Source organism: Primulina tabacum, chromosome 9 (genome assembly GCF_025594145.1).
Source record: "Primulina tabacum isolate GXHZ01 chromosome 9, ASM2559414v2, whole genome shotgun sequence".
Taxonomy (NCBI): domain Eukaryota; kingdom Viridiplantae; phylum Streptophyta; class Magnoliopsida; order Lamiales; family Gesneriaceae; genus Primulina; species Primulina tabacum.
Window position 1 is genome coordinate 4970641 of NC_134558.1, and position 14852 is coordinate 4985492.

Below are 14852 nucleotides of genomic sequence, written 5' to 3' on the forward strand. Positions count from 1 at the left end.
TTCATGATATATCTTTTTTTTTAAAAAAAAATGACATTTTGACGGGAAATTATTATTTTGGCTTGGCTGCTTTTATATATATATATATATGAACCCGATTCCAGCTTAGAGGTGACATTCTTCAACAAGCTGCCGCGAGAGCTGAAATGTGGAGCCGGGAAATCGAGCCATGAAGTGGCAAATTACATACAACGTGTCATCGCCTCCACTCTCTCATACGAGTGCTCTAGTTTCACGAGGAAGGACAAGTATCGTGTGCTGGCCGGAAACGATCGCACGGTGGCGGAGCCATATGGGAAGACACTGGAGCTCAATTTTTTTTAAAATAAAATTATACGTAAATTTTGGATTTATATGATATTAGTCCAGATAGATCAACTTAAAATATTAAAATATTTTAGAGTTTAAAATTTTAGTTCGATAAAGCTATATTTCTAGCTCGACGATAGTGGAAAAGCGACGGATAAAGTCGGGTTGTTAAACCATTGAGAACCTCCGCATTTGGATTATTGGGTTATAAATTTGGAGTGAGCCAATCTGTTGAAAAAAATTGGATATTCCCTCAATTGAATTGTACTACTTTTAGATTATTATATTATATTGTGTATGTGGAGGTTAAGGATAAAGATTGTGATACATTGTGTAATCCACATATAGGAATTATGTATCCTTTTAGTCAGGATGAATAAATAGAAAGGAAATATTCTACTATTTTAACGATCCCTTGCATGTATTCAGCATTTGAACTGGTCTTGCGGGGATAAATTTTTCCATTTGCTGTTTCTGAATCATGCAATTTTCAATTATGTAAAACTAGACTATAAAAAATCTCGTAGTAGAGAATAGAGTGGAGCCAAATTCTCAATTTCCAACTGACTACATTCATTTTCTTGATTTTGTAATTTTCATTGGTTAATTACTCTGTACAAGTTTTTGAGAAGTTGCAGAGGGGAGTGAAAATGGAGAGGGGTTCATTTTCATCAAGTAAAGGATCCGACTCGGCAGATTTCGAGGTTGAGTTAACACTGAGTGACAAGCTCAAAGTTTTCAAATCTTCCCAATTCGATCCTGATTCCTATGTCACCACTCGATGCCGTGCCATGAGCGAAAAGGTCGATTTCCCATAACTCTTTTGGGATGATTAAACGGCAATGGTTACATTTTTGGGTGAAGTTTTACATTTGTTTTTGCAGGAAATCAGGCACTTGTGCATTTACCTTATAGATTTAAAGAAGGCATCCGCAGAAGAAATGCGCACAAGCGTTTATGCCAATTATGCATCATTTATAAGGTAAATGCTCCATTGCTTGCCCCGTTGAGGGCCGCAGAGATAGTTTTGATTGATTAAAGCTACCCTTTTTTGCATTATTTTTCGCCTTAAATGATTTGTGCATTGTTCATGTGTTTCAGAACATCGAGAGAAATTTCTGATCTAGAAGGTGAGCTTGTTTCTTTAAAAAATCTCCTATCTTCACGAGCAAAATTCGTACACAGCATAGCTGATGGAGTCCGGATGGAATCCTTACATGATGGAACTGATAATAGTTCAAGAACAGACGATGCTACTGATTTTGAAGATCGGGAACCAACAAGTTTTGATAAGTGGCTGTCAGAATTTATCGAAACTCTTGAAATATTGCTAGCCGAGAGACGAGTGGATGAGGCATTGGCAGCACTCGAAGAAGGAGAGAACATTGTTGAGGAAGCCAAGAATCGTCCAACCTTCGCTTCCTCAGCCTTGGTGTCATTGAAAAAAACTATCATGGAACATAGGCAAAAGTTAGCAGATCAGCTAGCAGAAGCAGTGTGCCAGCCCTCAACTAGTGGTGTTGAACTTCGTTCAGCTGTACAGGCCATGAAGCGACTCGGAGATGGCCCTCGTGCCCATACTTTGCTCCTCAAGTCTCACCAGCAGAAGTTGCAAAGGGACGTGCAGTGTCTTCGGCCATCCATTGCTTCATATGGAACAACCTATACTACTACTCTTTCGCATCATGTATTTTCAACAATTGCACAAGCAGCAAGCGACTCGTTAGCTATATTCAATGATGAACCAGCTTTTACTTCTGAATTGGTAACTTGGGCTGTTAATCAAACAGAGGCTTTTGCAGTACTTATCAAGAAAAATGTTATAGCGATTCCCGCTGCATCTGGATGTCTGAGGGTCGTAACTGACTCCGTCCGTGTCTGCTTTGGCCATTGCTTGGTGCTCGAAAGTCATGGGTTGGCCCTTTTTCCTACGTTATTTAAAATTTTTCGTCCTTGTTTGGAACAGGCACTGAATGCTAATTTGAAAAGGATTGATCTATGTACCGCTGCCATTGCTGCTGCAGATGATTGGTCCCTTGCTTATTCACCCATAGGCAGCCGATCCCTTGCCATTGGCTCGGTTAGCAGCATTTTGATGTCCCAGCCGAAGCTGTCTAGCAGTGCTCACAGATTCAACACAATGGTTCAGGTGAAATATAACTTAAAAAATCGCCTGCATCAATGCCTAAATTCATCACATTTGATGATTGCATTTTGAACTTTTTTGATGTAGGAGCTGTGTGAGGATATTGGCTCACTCGATATCTTACAGTATTCTGAGCAATCCTTGGAGGGAGTCTTGCTATCATTTAATTCATACATCAACATGATGATAAATGCTTTTCCAGGTTCCATAGAAACAGAAAACTTCGAAGGATCTGGGAGAAGAATAGTTAAGATGGCAGAATCTGAAACACAACAGATAGCTTTACTCGCTAACGCTTTGTTATTAGCAGACGAGCTTCTCCCACGAGCAACCAGCAAGCTTTGGTCTTGTAATAAAGTCAGGATCAGTTGAGAGCTTTAAACAAGCAAGATCGTGCACCAGAGCAACGGGAACTGAAACGAAGGCTCCAGCGATTTGTTGATCAGTTGAGAGATAGTTTCTGCCGCCAACACGCCCTTGAGCTAATCTTTACAGAAGATGGAGGAGTTCGTCTTGGTGCAGAAATGTACTTAAGTATGGATTGTAGCAGAGACGAGCCCGAATGGTTTCCATCCCCAGTTTATCAGGTAACTCAAGTATTATACAAGAAACAGTTTCTCGCATCCCAAAATCAAGATCTTGTTTCCACGCGAGTATTTTCCCGTTGTAATATATTATCTTTTAAATGCAACTTACTTCAGGAACTTTTTGCAAAGTTGACTCGAATAGCCACCATTACATCAGACATGTTTGTAGGAAGAGAAAGGTTTGCAACTGTTTTGTTAATGAGACTTACAGAAACTGTCATTCTATGGCTTTCTGATGATCAAAACTTCTGGGAAGAGATCGAATATGGGGAGAGACCTTTAGGTCCACTTGGACTTCAACAGGTTCCTAGAGTTCACTTTTCAAAGATTATAACAAATTTTTTTCAAGATTTTTGGGACTTACCGGCCATATTTGACAGTTCTACTTGGATATGGAGTTTGTTATACTTTTTTCGTCTCAAGGGCGTTACCTGTCACGTAATCTACATCAAGTGATCAAGAACATCATAAGCAGAGCTATTGAAGCAGTGCAGGCAACAAAAATTGATCCATACAGGTATGAGACTTTAATTGACAATAAGCCACACTTAATGTGCACCACACCACGCACCTGTCATGAAACCTTAGATGCGAGGCGTAAGGCCATATGTGTGCCTCATCGAAGTATGATGTACCAAGATTGATGTACCATGATTGATTTCTTATAATATTCATATCATGAAGTGAATTTCTACTAAATTATTATACAACAACTAAATATTATATATATTATCAAAACTCATCAGTAAATACTTGATGTAACAGAAGTAAAAAACTCCAATCATCTAACCATTAAACCCTCTCCGTCTTCCTCATTGTTATCATGGTCATCTCCCAAAACTTCATGATTTGTATCATTCTGTATTTTGATTAGTTTTATTAAGGTTGATCTACTCCTCCTCTTCATCGATAAGATGTAGCATAGTAAATATAGGTAAAGTTGTTCTTCTCTTAGTTGTCTTTCTTGTTGTTGTCATTACCCTTTTTTTTCAAGAAGACGAATTTGAAGATGTCAAACCATAGAAGCTCGTTCTACTTTGGTGTAAATCAAATTATCATCATCAAACACGAGATCATTTTTCTTCACTATTATTATTTGTCCCCTCATCAAATATTTGTTAGTATCATCTATGTCATCCAAAAAATAGGATCAACGGTTGTAATGCAAATTATATCGGTGCCTCAAAGCTCAAGATATAGATGACAACAATGAGTGGATGATTGGGGGATTGGATACTAATTAAGATAAATAAAATTATGTCGTGTTAGATTCCGAGTTTCATCTTCTTCAAAAGAAGTGAGGGCAAGTACAACCTAGATAGCTTAATGAAGACAAATGTCAAATATATCTACTGCCCATCAGCTTATTGATGAAGAAGATGAAGAAACCAACGTTGATGAAACTAATGAAAATACAAAAGGCTGTTAGATGAGAAGTAAAAGAGTTTTTTTTAAAGTTAGGAGAGGGTTTGTTGCTATCGGATTTTAAGAAACCTCGTTCGAAATTTGAGACTTGTGTGTCATATCGGCTACAAGCAATCAGCAGAACGAAAAATAGTTTGGTGGTTTAGTTGATTCAAAATCTTCTTTTTATTTATCTCTACTCTCAAATATTTACTATTTATTTTTTAGTTTCATTTATGTGCATTCTAAATCATCTGCCTTACTTAGATAAGGAACACACTTCACCTTGCATCTTGCGCCTGAGGCTCCATGACATCCCATACACCTTAGAGGACTTTGCACCTTAAATAACTATTAAGAAGCAATTGAATCTTTGCATGAAAAGCGGCTGTCAAATTGAAAACTGTTTTCCGATTGTTTGCAGCGAGTTACCAGAGGATGAATGGTTTGCTGATGTTGCTCAAATTGCGATAAAAATGTTATCTGGAAAAGCAAATTTTGGAAACACAGATCGTGATATGAATAGTCCAACAGCCTCGGTGTCAGCAAGATCGGCGTCCTCCGTCCATTCTCATGGAAGTACGTAACATGAGTTAGTTAGAATTTTTAGGTATTCAAGAAAATTTTGATGTGGTTAAGTTCATTGTTAATTTCAAAGGATGAATGAAATCATGTGAAATGTACTAGTAATCTATGACTCCACCCTTGCCTACATATCGATTTTCAACACCCAACGGACAGAAAACTCTCTGCGGAACTGTAAACTTGAAGGTCTATTGCCTGAAAACATTAGTAATGTATACTAAATTTGAAGAACACGAAAATGGTCCGAGTGTTTCTCCCCCATGGAGAACTTATAAAAGGTCATAGAATGTCAAATTTGACTTCAAATAGACGTTAACAAACCATAAATAGACGAGGGTCGAAAGGAAACGAAAAGAGCACTCAGACTCCAAAAATTTCATTTTACCATCAATTTCTCCGATATTACATGTATCCAGGGGTTCTTTAGAAAAACCCGATTTGCTGATAATTCAAACGATCGATTTGATTTAACCGCATACAACACAAGATTTGTTCTGGAAACTCTTCAGCTTTGTTACCCTGGCATATATTCATAGGAAGCACATATTAACATGCATGTCCTTGGAGTATATTGTTTCATTTGATTGCTAACAGGAAGATTTAAACTAGCCTGAATTTTTAATCCAAAATCCAAGACACTCAGCTTGAATCTATCTATGAAAGTTTTGAATCCCATCCTTGAAATGTGGCTGAAGTGATGCATGTCTAGATCGATTTCAATATAACTTTCAACCTAAAAAGAATGATGATAAACAACTTCAAGAATTTGAAATCGACTTAGGTTTGATTAATATGAGGCTCATAATTACCGAGTAGAATTCATGTTGAGGACGTGAAAGAACGGGTTTCTTGTTGCAAGCGTGCAAGAGCTTCCTCTCTGCTGCGCTTAGAGGAAGGTCGTCCACATTTGCTACACGACCCTATATCTTCAACCTTTCTCTGAAGGGTGTATTCGTGTCTCCTCGGAAACCTTTAACTTTTTCTACTTCGTCATCAATTAACCTCTGTGAGCAGACATGAATATATTTGAGTTCATTGTGCATGTGACGAATGGTAATCCATGTTAAAATAGAGCACAAAACCATGTAATTAAATTCATCAATCACTGACCTGAATGTGTTCTTGAAAATGGGGTGGAATTTCCACGGCAAATCTATCAGAAAGCTTAAAATATAACACTTCTTTTAAAATATGATACAAAACTTATTCCTTCACCATCTGTTTCAACCTGAAAATTGATGCGGGGTATAATGGAATCTGTAAAACAAGAATAACATTATAACATCAGCATAATGATGGAAAAACTAAACCAGCTGGTTTCTTCACATACAGGATCATAAAATAAGTTGTTGGAACCATCTGCAAGGTATCACATCATTTTCACATGGTCAAACAAAAGCTGTTACCTTATAATCTGCCACAGCATATTAGAACCTTTCTGGTCTACTTCGTGTATTTGGTATCTGAACGTTTAAAACGAGAATTGGTGGTACTTTTCCTGAAGAAGTAATAATAATGCAGATGGTGGAAAGCATTCAAGTTATATTCAGAAAACAATGGTTCTATTCTTGCGTTCGGCTATGTTATTTTGTTGTGGAGTTTTTGGAGCAGATAATTCATTTGATATTCTTTTCATATATAAAAACAAGAATTTGGAGTTTTCAAATTCCTTACGATGATCAGTCCTGATTTTCTCTACCTTCAAATTATGGAGATTAGTAATTCTTGTGACTAAATGTTTGAATGCATCAAAAGTGTTTGACTTTTTTATAATAAAACTTACTCATGAAAAACAAGAAAAGTCACAACACACATAAAAGAATATTTCTCCTTCAAAACTTTCCACTTCCATAGGACCCATAAGGTCCATGTGTAACAACTCAAGACAGTTTGTTGTCCCAAAATGTGGCAACACGGAATGTGACATGTAAGTTTGCCCACACGGAATGTGACATGTAAGTTTGCTTACCATTTTGACAATCTCCACACATATGGTATACCAGATGACAAGTTAGGTATACCTCGTACAACATCATACTGACACAGATTTTTCAGGGTTTTGAAATTTGCATGCCCCAATTTTTTATGCCAGAGGTCAAGTTCACTTATTTTTGCATGTTTTCATGTCAGTTCTTCTCCTAATTGATAGCAATTATCCAAATATCTTGTACATGTCATCATGCAAACATTAATATCATCAAAAATTTCACATGAATGTTTATCAAACCTAACATGTAAATTGTCATACACATTTGGCTAATACTTATTAAATTTGAGTTTAGTCCCTCGACATGTAGCACATTGTGGAGCTCTGGCCGTCCTTCAACATTCAATATTCTTTTTCAAACAATCTTTTTTTTGTTCCCCCTCCGTAGATTACTCTACCATTTTTTTGTTCAACGTATTCCGTAAGATGTTCATGTGAACCTGTCATGTGGCGTGAGCTTCCACGATCAAAGTATTAGTGACCTGCAGCGTTAGTTTTTAATAATGTATACACAACATTACAGTGAATCTTTATCTTTGGTACCTAAATTTTTCTTACTGTAGATAGGTGGTTGGAGATGTTGTGGAAGGTGTTGGGCAACACTCTAAACAATATCAAATTTACTTTGTTGTTCATGCAGTCACGTCTAAGCTTAATTAAAACAATAGGGTCTGATATGACCGAGTTTAAAACAGTACTGTGAACCTGTCATATTGGCTTTTGAGGAGCAACTTGTCTTTTTGGTGGAGATTTCTTAACCTCGATGTAGATTGCGGCTGTTTAGATGTATCAACTTTTTTTCACAAAAACAGATGGTTCAGATGATTTTCCAACTTCAAAACACTGTTTTTTAAGCCTAATCCAGTCTTATCATCTCTTCCCATCATCAGATAGATGTACTCAAGTTGAACTTGGTAAGTGTTTCAGTCGCCTTCTTAAGCTCGCCTTCTTGAACTCATCTTTGGTTTTGTACAATTCCATATCCTTTTTGCTTAAGATAAGTTCGGGTTTGGCAACTATAGACTTCAGCTCTGTATTTTCCTTTGTGAAAGTTGTGTTCAACTTGTTTATCTTAATTGAGTCATCATACAACTCTTCATAAAGTTTTTTCACTCTCCAGAGTGATTTATTCATCATCAGCTTCCAAATCTTTATCAGCTCTTAAAGTTTCAAAAGTTATTGAATTAATACATAGTGATTTTGAACAGGTGTTACGGTCATGTGTGGCAACACTTGAGGCAACACCTAGTGGATTCACTTGCAACCAACGTTTTTGCAACCAACCTAGTGTTCACTAGCTTGATCAGAACACCAGCTATGTTATTTTTTTTATAGATATTCTGCATATCCACACTTTCTTCCTTTACTACTTCTCGAATAAAATGAAACTGGATTCCAATATTTTTAATCGTATAATGCAAAGCTGGATCTTATGATGTGCAAGACACTCTAACTATCTAAAAACAAAGGAACCTTATCTTATTTGTGCTCAATCTCCTCGAGTAACTTTCTACTCCATATTGTCTCCTTGCAAGCTTGAGTAGCTGCCATATATCATGCTTCTATTATAGATAACACCACAATTTTTGGCAGTTTTGAAACACAGCTTACTACTTCCCCAGCAATTATAAACACATAACCAGTAGCTAACTTTCTCTTATTAGGATCACTTTCATAATCTACATCGACATAGCCCTTGAGTGTAAAATCTGATCCTCAAAAACATAATGCATCATTTGAGTTACCTTTAATGTATCTAAGGATCCTCTTAACAGTACTACAATGCTCTTGTCTAGGATTCACCATGTACTGACTAACTGCTAACGCAGCTTGTGCAATGTGCGGTATTTTACAGATCATGACGAACATTAAACTTTCTACTGCTGATACATATAGTACTCGAGACATATTCATCCTCTCTGCTTCACTGCTAGTACATATCTCGGAGAATAACTTGAGTTAACAGGAAGAGGGATCAAGATTAGTTATATGAATCTGGCCGGACATGGCATGCAAATGATTGGAAGGAGGTTCAAGGAAGCATTGCATGGATTCATAAGCAATCGAAAGGAGCTTCCAAACAAATTTCTAAGCCTCGAAGGAGTCGTGATGCATGGAATTGACTTTAAGGCCATATGAATATCATTAAGTATGGAGCAAGGTGGATGGACCAACACCAGGGAAGCAGCACCGCAGCGCTTGGAAGAAGTATCCAAGCACCTAGGCGCTACAATCTAGCTCCTAGGAGCTAGTATAGCCGAAGCTGTAGCGCCTAGACCGGCACCTATTCTGTAGCGCCTAGGCGCTACAACTGACGAAGCTTCAGCGCCGCAACGTGCCGCACTTCAGAACAAACCCTAGCTACGGATTCGATGTATTTTTCCATATATTAACATATTTTTTACCTTGTAAACAATGATTCTTGAGTTTTAATCATATTTTGTGGTTTTTTCTCTCAAATTCAAATCTTGGCTTTGTACACACCTTTGTGTGTTTTTTAAATCAAACTTATCAAAATTTAATAGTTTGTGGCATTTGTCGATTGTTCTTCACTAGGATTGTCAAAGACTAGTTCTTTGAAGGTTCGCTTGAGATCGATTGTTTATCTTGTTAATATTTGTTGCTAAATTTTTCGTAATTTAGATGTGAAAATTACAACCTTACTTGTTCAAAGAGATCGGGACAACACAACTGTTTCTTTGTTTCATCGAATAGAGGGCGTGACTTTGTTTTTGAGCGCGTTTGCTTTTTGTGGTCGAAGAATCGCATCATTTGGTATCAGAGCTTTGGCTCATTGAATTCAAGTAAATATCTCGTTCTTAAATTTTCAGATATGCAATTATCCTTTCGTTTGTTTGTCAGATCTACGTCGTTGTATCGTTCTTCGTCTTTTCATGAATCATGATTCTCGAAATTTTGTGTTTTTTTTCCTGGGGATTTTCGAGTGCACAAATCCATCTTGTGCAAGAACAAAAAAAAAATACCAAAAATTCAAAAAAATTTCATTGTTTGATTTTTGAATTTTGTTATATTCTCTTGTGGGAGCTATACGCAAGTGTCTCTTACGATAAAAAAATAATATTTCAAATTTCTTGTTTTACGCGGTCCGTGTAAGTCAATTTGTAAGTGTCGTGAAGTTTGAACTTGTGAGTTTGATGCACACAAGCTACACAGTATAAAGTGTACCCTTTTCTATCCTCTATCTAAATCCAATTAATGAGGACAAAAAAAAGAGTTGAAAGAATTTTCATTGGAATGACTAGTGAGGATTCGTGGTGATGAACTTTATTTTTTATTGTTTTCTACTAACCTTTTCTTGTAAGTATAATGATTGATGATCGTTAATTTCAAACAATGTTAAGAGGATTGGATAGAATGCAGGAGAAGGAGTTTAAGCCTCTACGTGAAAGGTGTGGGAGGTGCGAAGAAGTTGGGACGTATGATAGGCAAGATTATGAGAACAAGCGACATAGAAGATTTGGAGGGAATAGAGCATTGCATTTGGATCGTGATGATGATAGGCATTTTGAGGAGAATAGAGCAGTAGGCAGAAAAGGTGAACGTGATGTGCATAGGGAGTAGTTGGCATCCACTTGGCAGACGAGCTTGGAAGAGAAAATTATTGATAGGCCAATGAAGGAGTCGAGACATGAAGTTACCAAATATGAATATCAAGGTACATTTAAAAACTCAAATTCTAATACTTGTGATATTATATGTTATTGGTGTTTAAAAGTTGGGCATGATACTTGCCAATGTCCACGTAAGGAGCTGACAGTAGTAGATTCGTCCGTTGAGATTGAATCTAAAATTGGAATTGAGATTGTAGTTGAGTCTGAACTTGGAGATGAGGTTGTAGTGGAGCCTGAATCTAAATTTGAGGTTGTGAAAGTAGTTGATGATAGTATTCCAATAGCTGATGAGTCGAATGATGTTGGACGATACACAGTGGAGGCTGAATCATTAGGTGGGAAATAAGTGCCTAATTGGTCTACTATGGAGGAGGAATCATTTGAGGAAAAACATATTTCTTTTAATCAATTGAAATTTATTGACATGAGTGGAAAAAAATGTGATGAAAGAAAAAGAAAAATAAGCCAAAAAAAGAAAATTAAAAATAATTTGAAGGTCCAAAAGAGTGAGGTATAGAGTTATTTGTTCTTGCATAAACCCTTTCATGTACATTTGTATAAAGTAGTTTATTCTCATTGTGATGATATAGCCGGTTCAATTCCGAGCATTGTTATTTCTCCTTTGCAAGATTCTGATGAAGTCGTGATGAGTAGGAGAGCAAATTTTGATGGTGTGAGAATGCAATAGGATGATCCATATGAATTTGGAAGTAATCAAGGTTAGGTAAGCTTAGTTGCCAACGCAACAAGTGTTGGAAACTAAATTCCGGCGTTTGAAAAAATATGAACCAACTGAAAATACGAACCAACTGATCGAGTAAACTGAACTCAGCAACTGGACTTAACAACTGAAATCAGCTGATCTAATAAAGAAGACTGATCAGTTGAAAACTGATCAGTTGATATATTCAGCCGTATGCTAAGCACTCTTCAACTGAACATGTCTCGGGAAAGAACATTCAACCGTCAAGAGACATAGAAGATTGCAACGCCGCACTTCAATCAATACAGCTTAGAAAAACGCATTTCGGCGAAAGCAATTAAGACGCCGCATTACAATAAATGAAGCAAACAATGTCCAAGGAATAATCAACTAGAAATCAACGGATACAAAGATTCAAATTCATCTCAAGTTACCGTTGGAGAAAAGAAGCTTATAAATATGACAGAAGAACAGCTGAAGAAAAAAAAAGGGAGTCAACACGATTCAAAAGCTTGCTGTCACTCTGTCAAAATCTTAGCTCACTCTTACTTGATATATTCGTAGCAGTTAAGGCTACAATTTGAGCTCACTAGCAAGTTGTAATAATCGTTGAAATTCGATAGTGCTAAGATCAGTTACGCACTGAGAACATTCTGTTAAACTAAGAGTTTCAGTTTTTGGCAGTGTTAAGTCCAAACTGAAGTGGGTCAGTACAATTCTTGTATTTGATCAAAGTCTTTTAGTGGATATCCTATCCTTGAGATATAAGGGGTGACGTAGGAGTAATTAAATTCTCCGAACATCCAGAAACAACCCTTGCCTACTTTATTTCAGTTTTGTATTCTATCTTTCAGTCAGTTATTTTCCGCAACTACTTTAGTTTAACTGATTGTCATTGACCAACAAGATTCCGAGAATCAGTTTGTCACCAAACTGAACTCAAAATTAGAAAAGACCAGTTTTAACCGTGAGTGTTTATTCAAACCCCCCTTCTAAACACTCTTGATACGTTAATCGATCCTATCAAGTGGTATCAGAGCGGTTGAATCTTGTTCTTGAATACTTTTGATCTAAAAACTTGCCAGCATGACTTCATTCAACAAAATTCCCATGTTCTCCAGAGAAGAATTTGATGATTGGAAAATCAGAATGCAGGCTCATTTGGCTGCACAAGATGATGACATGTGGTATGTCATAACTGATGGACCCATGAAGATTCTAAAAACAAATACACCAGTTGCCATTACAGAAGGAGCACCACAAAGAATAGAAAAGCCCAGAGATGAATGGACAACTGAAGATAAAAGAAAAGCAAATCTTGATAATGTGGCTAAAGACATTCTGTACAAAACGCTTGACAAAATAACCTTCAGCAAAATAAAAATGTGTAAGAAAGCCAAAGAAATTTGGGAAAAGCTGATCCAGCTGTGTGAAGGAAATAATCAAACCAAAGAAAATAAATTTTCTGTTGCAGTGCAAAAGTTTGATAACATCAAAATGAAAGCAGGAGAATCGATGCACGAGTATGATGAAAGAGTAAGCAGTATCATTAATGAGCTAAATGCACTTGGAAAAGTGTATACCAACAAAGAGATTGCACTGAAGGTAATAAGAGGTCTTTCCAAGGAATGGGATGTCAAGACCATGGCAATGAGGGAGTCCAAAGATCTGAACCAAATCGAACTTCATGATCTATTTGCTGATTTAAAAGCCTATGAATTTGAGCTGCAGACCAGAGAAGGAGAACCATCTACCTCTGTAGCCACAACTGCTCTAGCTGCTGTCAGAACTGAACCAATCAGTTCAGTCGAAAAATCTGCTGATCAGTTGAGTAATGATGCTATGTCATTGTTCATCAAAAAATTTGGAAGGTTCATGAGAAAGAATCAAGGGAACTTCCAGAAGCCATACCAAAGGAACAATTCCAAAGATGAACCAAATGCCTGCTATAACTGTGGCAAATCAGGTCACTTCATTGCTGATTGTCTTAAACCCAAGAAGGACAGTCAAGGCTCAACTGATAGAAAAAAGAAATCATATGAACGCAAAAGAAGACCCAAGGAAGATAAGAAGGTCTTCAGAAAGAAACATGAGGTACTCTTAGCTGAAGAAAACAAATCTAAATGGGCAGAAACTGACAGTGAAGAGTCGGAACCAGAAAGCTCATGTAGTTCTAGTGATGATGAGGAAGCAAAGTGCTTGATGGCTAATGATGCAGCAGAAGAATCATCTAGCCAACATGTATTTGATTTCAGCTCAACTGATTTCACACGAGAAGAACTCATTCTAACACTACATGACATGGTAAATGAGTATCAAAAGCTTGCATCATCATTTGAAGAAATCAAAGCAAAGCAAACTGTTCCCACAGACAATAAAACCAAAACTGATGAATCAGTCGATGGGTTGAGTCTAAAAAGGGAAATTGCTGAGTTAAAAGAGAAAGAAACAAAAATCAGTCATTAATACAGAAGTTGATGCTTGAAAACTCAAAACAAACTGAGCTTATTCAATCTTGGAACAAATCATCTACTGCACTAAATGAGATGCAGATGTCACAAAAATGAGTTTCTGATAAAACTTGTTTAGGGTTCAACACTCAAGGAGAAATGTATCCAAATGATACTCAACCAAAGCTAACAATAGACAAAGGGAAATACATTCACTTTGTCAAATCAACAGTGGTACAAGAACAAATTGAGCCCAGTAAACTGATTGAGCAACCTACTAAGAATATAGCAACTGAGCAACAAGCAGCTGACATCTTCACCAAACCATTACCCGAGACTAAGTTTTCTTACTTTCGCAATATTCTTGGTTTAATTGATCTGTATTAAAATTATTACTAATGTTGATTTACTAATAGAATTATCTGCAGAAAATAAGAACACAACAAATTGAAAATAATACTTTATTGAGAATACCATCGATCCCAGTTTATAGAAGATATCATAGAACCAACTGAATCATGCCATTCTCTAATCCAATTATTCAACTCATAAATTTGGATTCTAGAAAATGACCTAGTTGAAGAAATCTTCTCAACCACATGCCATTCCTTCCATAACATTGCTTTTAACAGACATTTGTCATCAATCAGATCTGTAACATGCCTAACTTCAAAACGATCAATGTATTTTCTTGCTGTTACTGCTTGAGCACGAGTAGGAACAGCACCACTACTACTTACCCTCTGCAAATCATGAATCTTGAACCATGTTGACATCACTTTCATCAAGACATATTCTTCCATTGTATTCTTCAATTCTTCTAAATAAGGACTTAATTGCTCATTAACTTGAATATGCGAACTAATGCATGCATCAGAGTTACTTGAATCCGACATATTGAACTGTTATTGTCTCACATTCTATCATCTTATTTATAGACATATGAAATTTAAATGTTGAAGAAACTGAAGAGACTCAAATCAACCGAAGCGTCTTTCTCATTTACCGAGGCTTCTTAACTATCAGTTGTTCATTATCAACTATATCAG

General features: G+C 36.7%; 1 protein-coding gene and 1 pseudogene across 1 annotated transcript; one reads left to right on the forward strand and one right to left on the reverse strand.

Annotated features, from left to right (window-relative positions):
• The first annotated feature begins 806 nt into the window (after positions 1 to 806).
• LOC142556462 (exocyst complex component EXO84A-like) lies at positions 807 to 5033 on the forward strand. The gene is given in 8 exon segments (XM_075667926.1): positions 807 to 1112; positions 1194 to 1291; positions 1411 to 2458; positions 2543 to 2807; positions 2810 to 3042; positions 3157 to 3345; positions 3423 to 3559; positions 4871 to 5033. Coding segments are annotated over 8 exon segments (2286 nt in total). The 5' UTR covers positions 807 to 959.
• Positions 5034 to 5204: 171 nt separating this feature from the next.
• Positions 5205 to 6390, reverse strand: LOC142556880 (uncharacterized; annotated as a pseudogene).
• Between the last annotated feature and the right edge of the window lie 8462 nt (positions 6391 to 14852).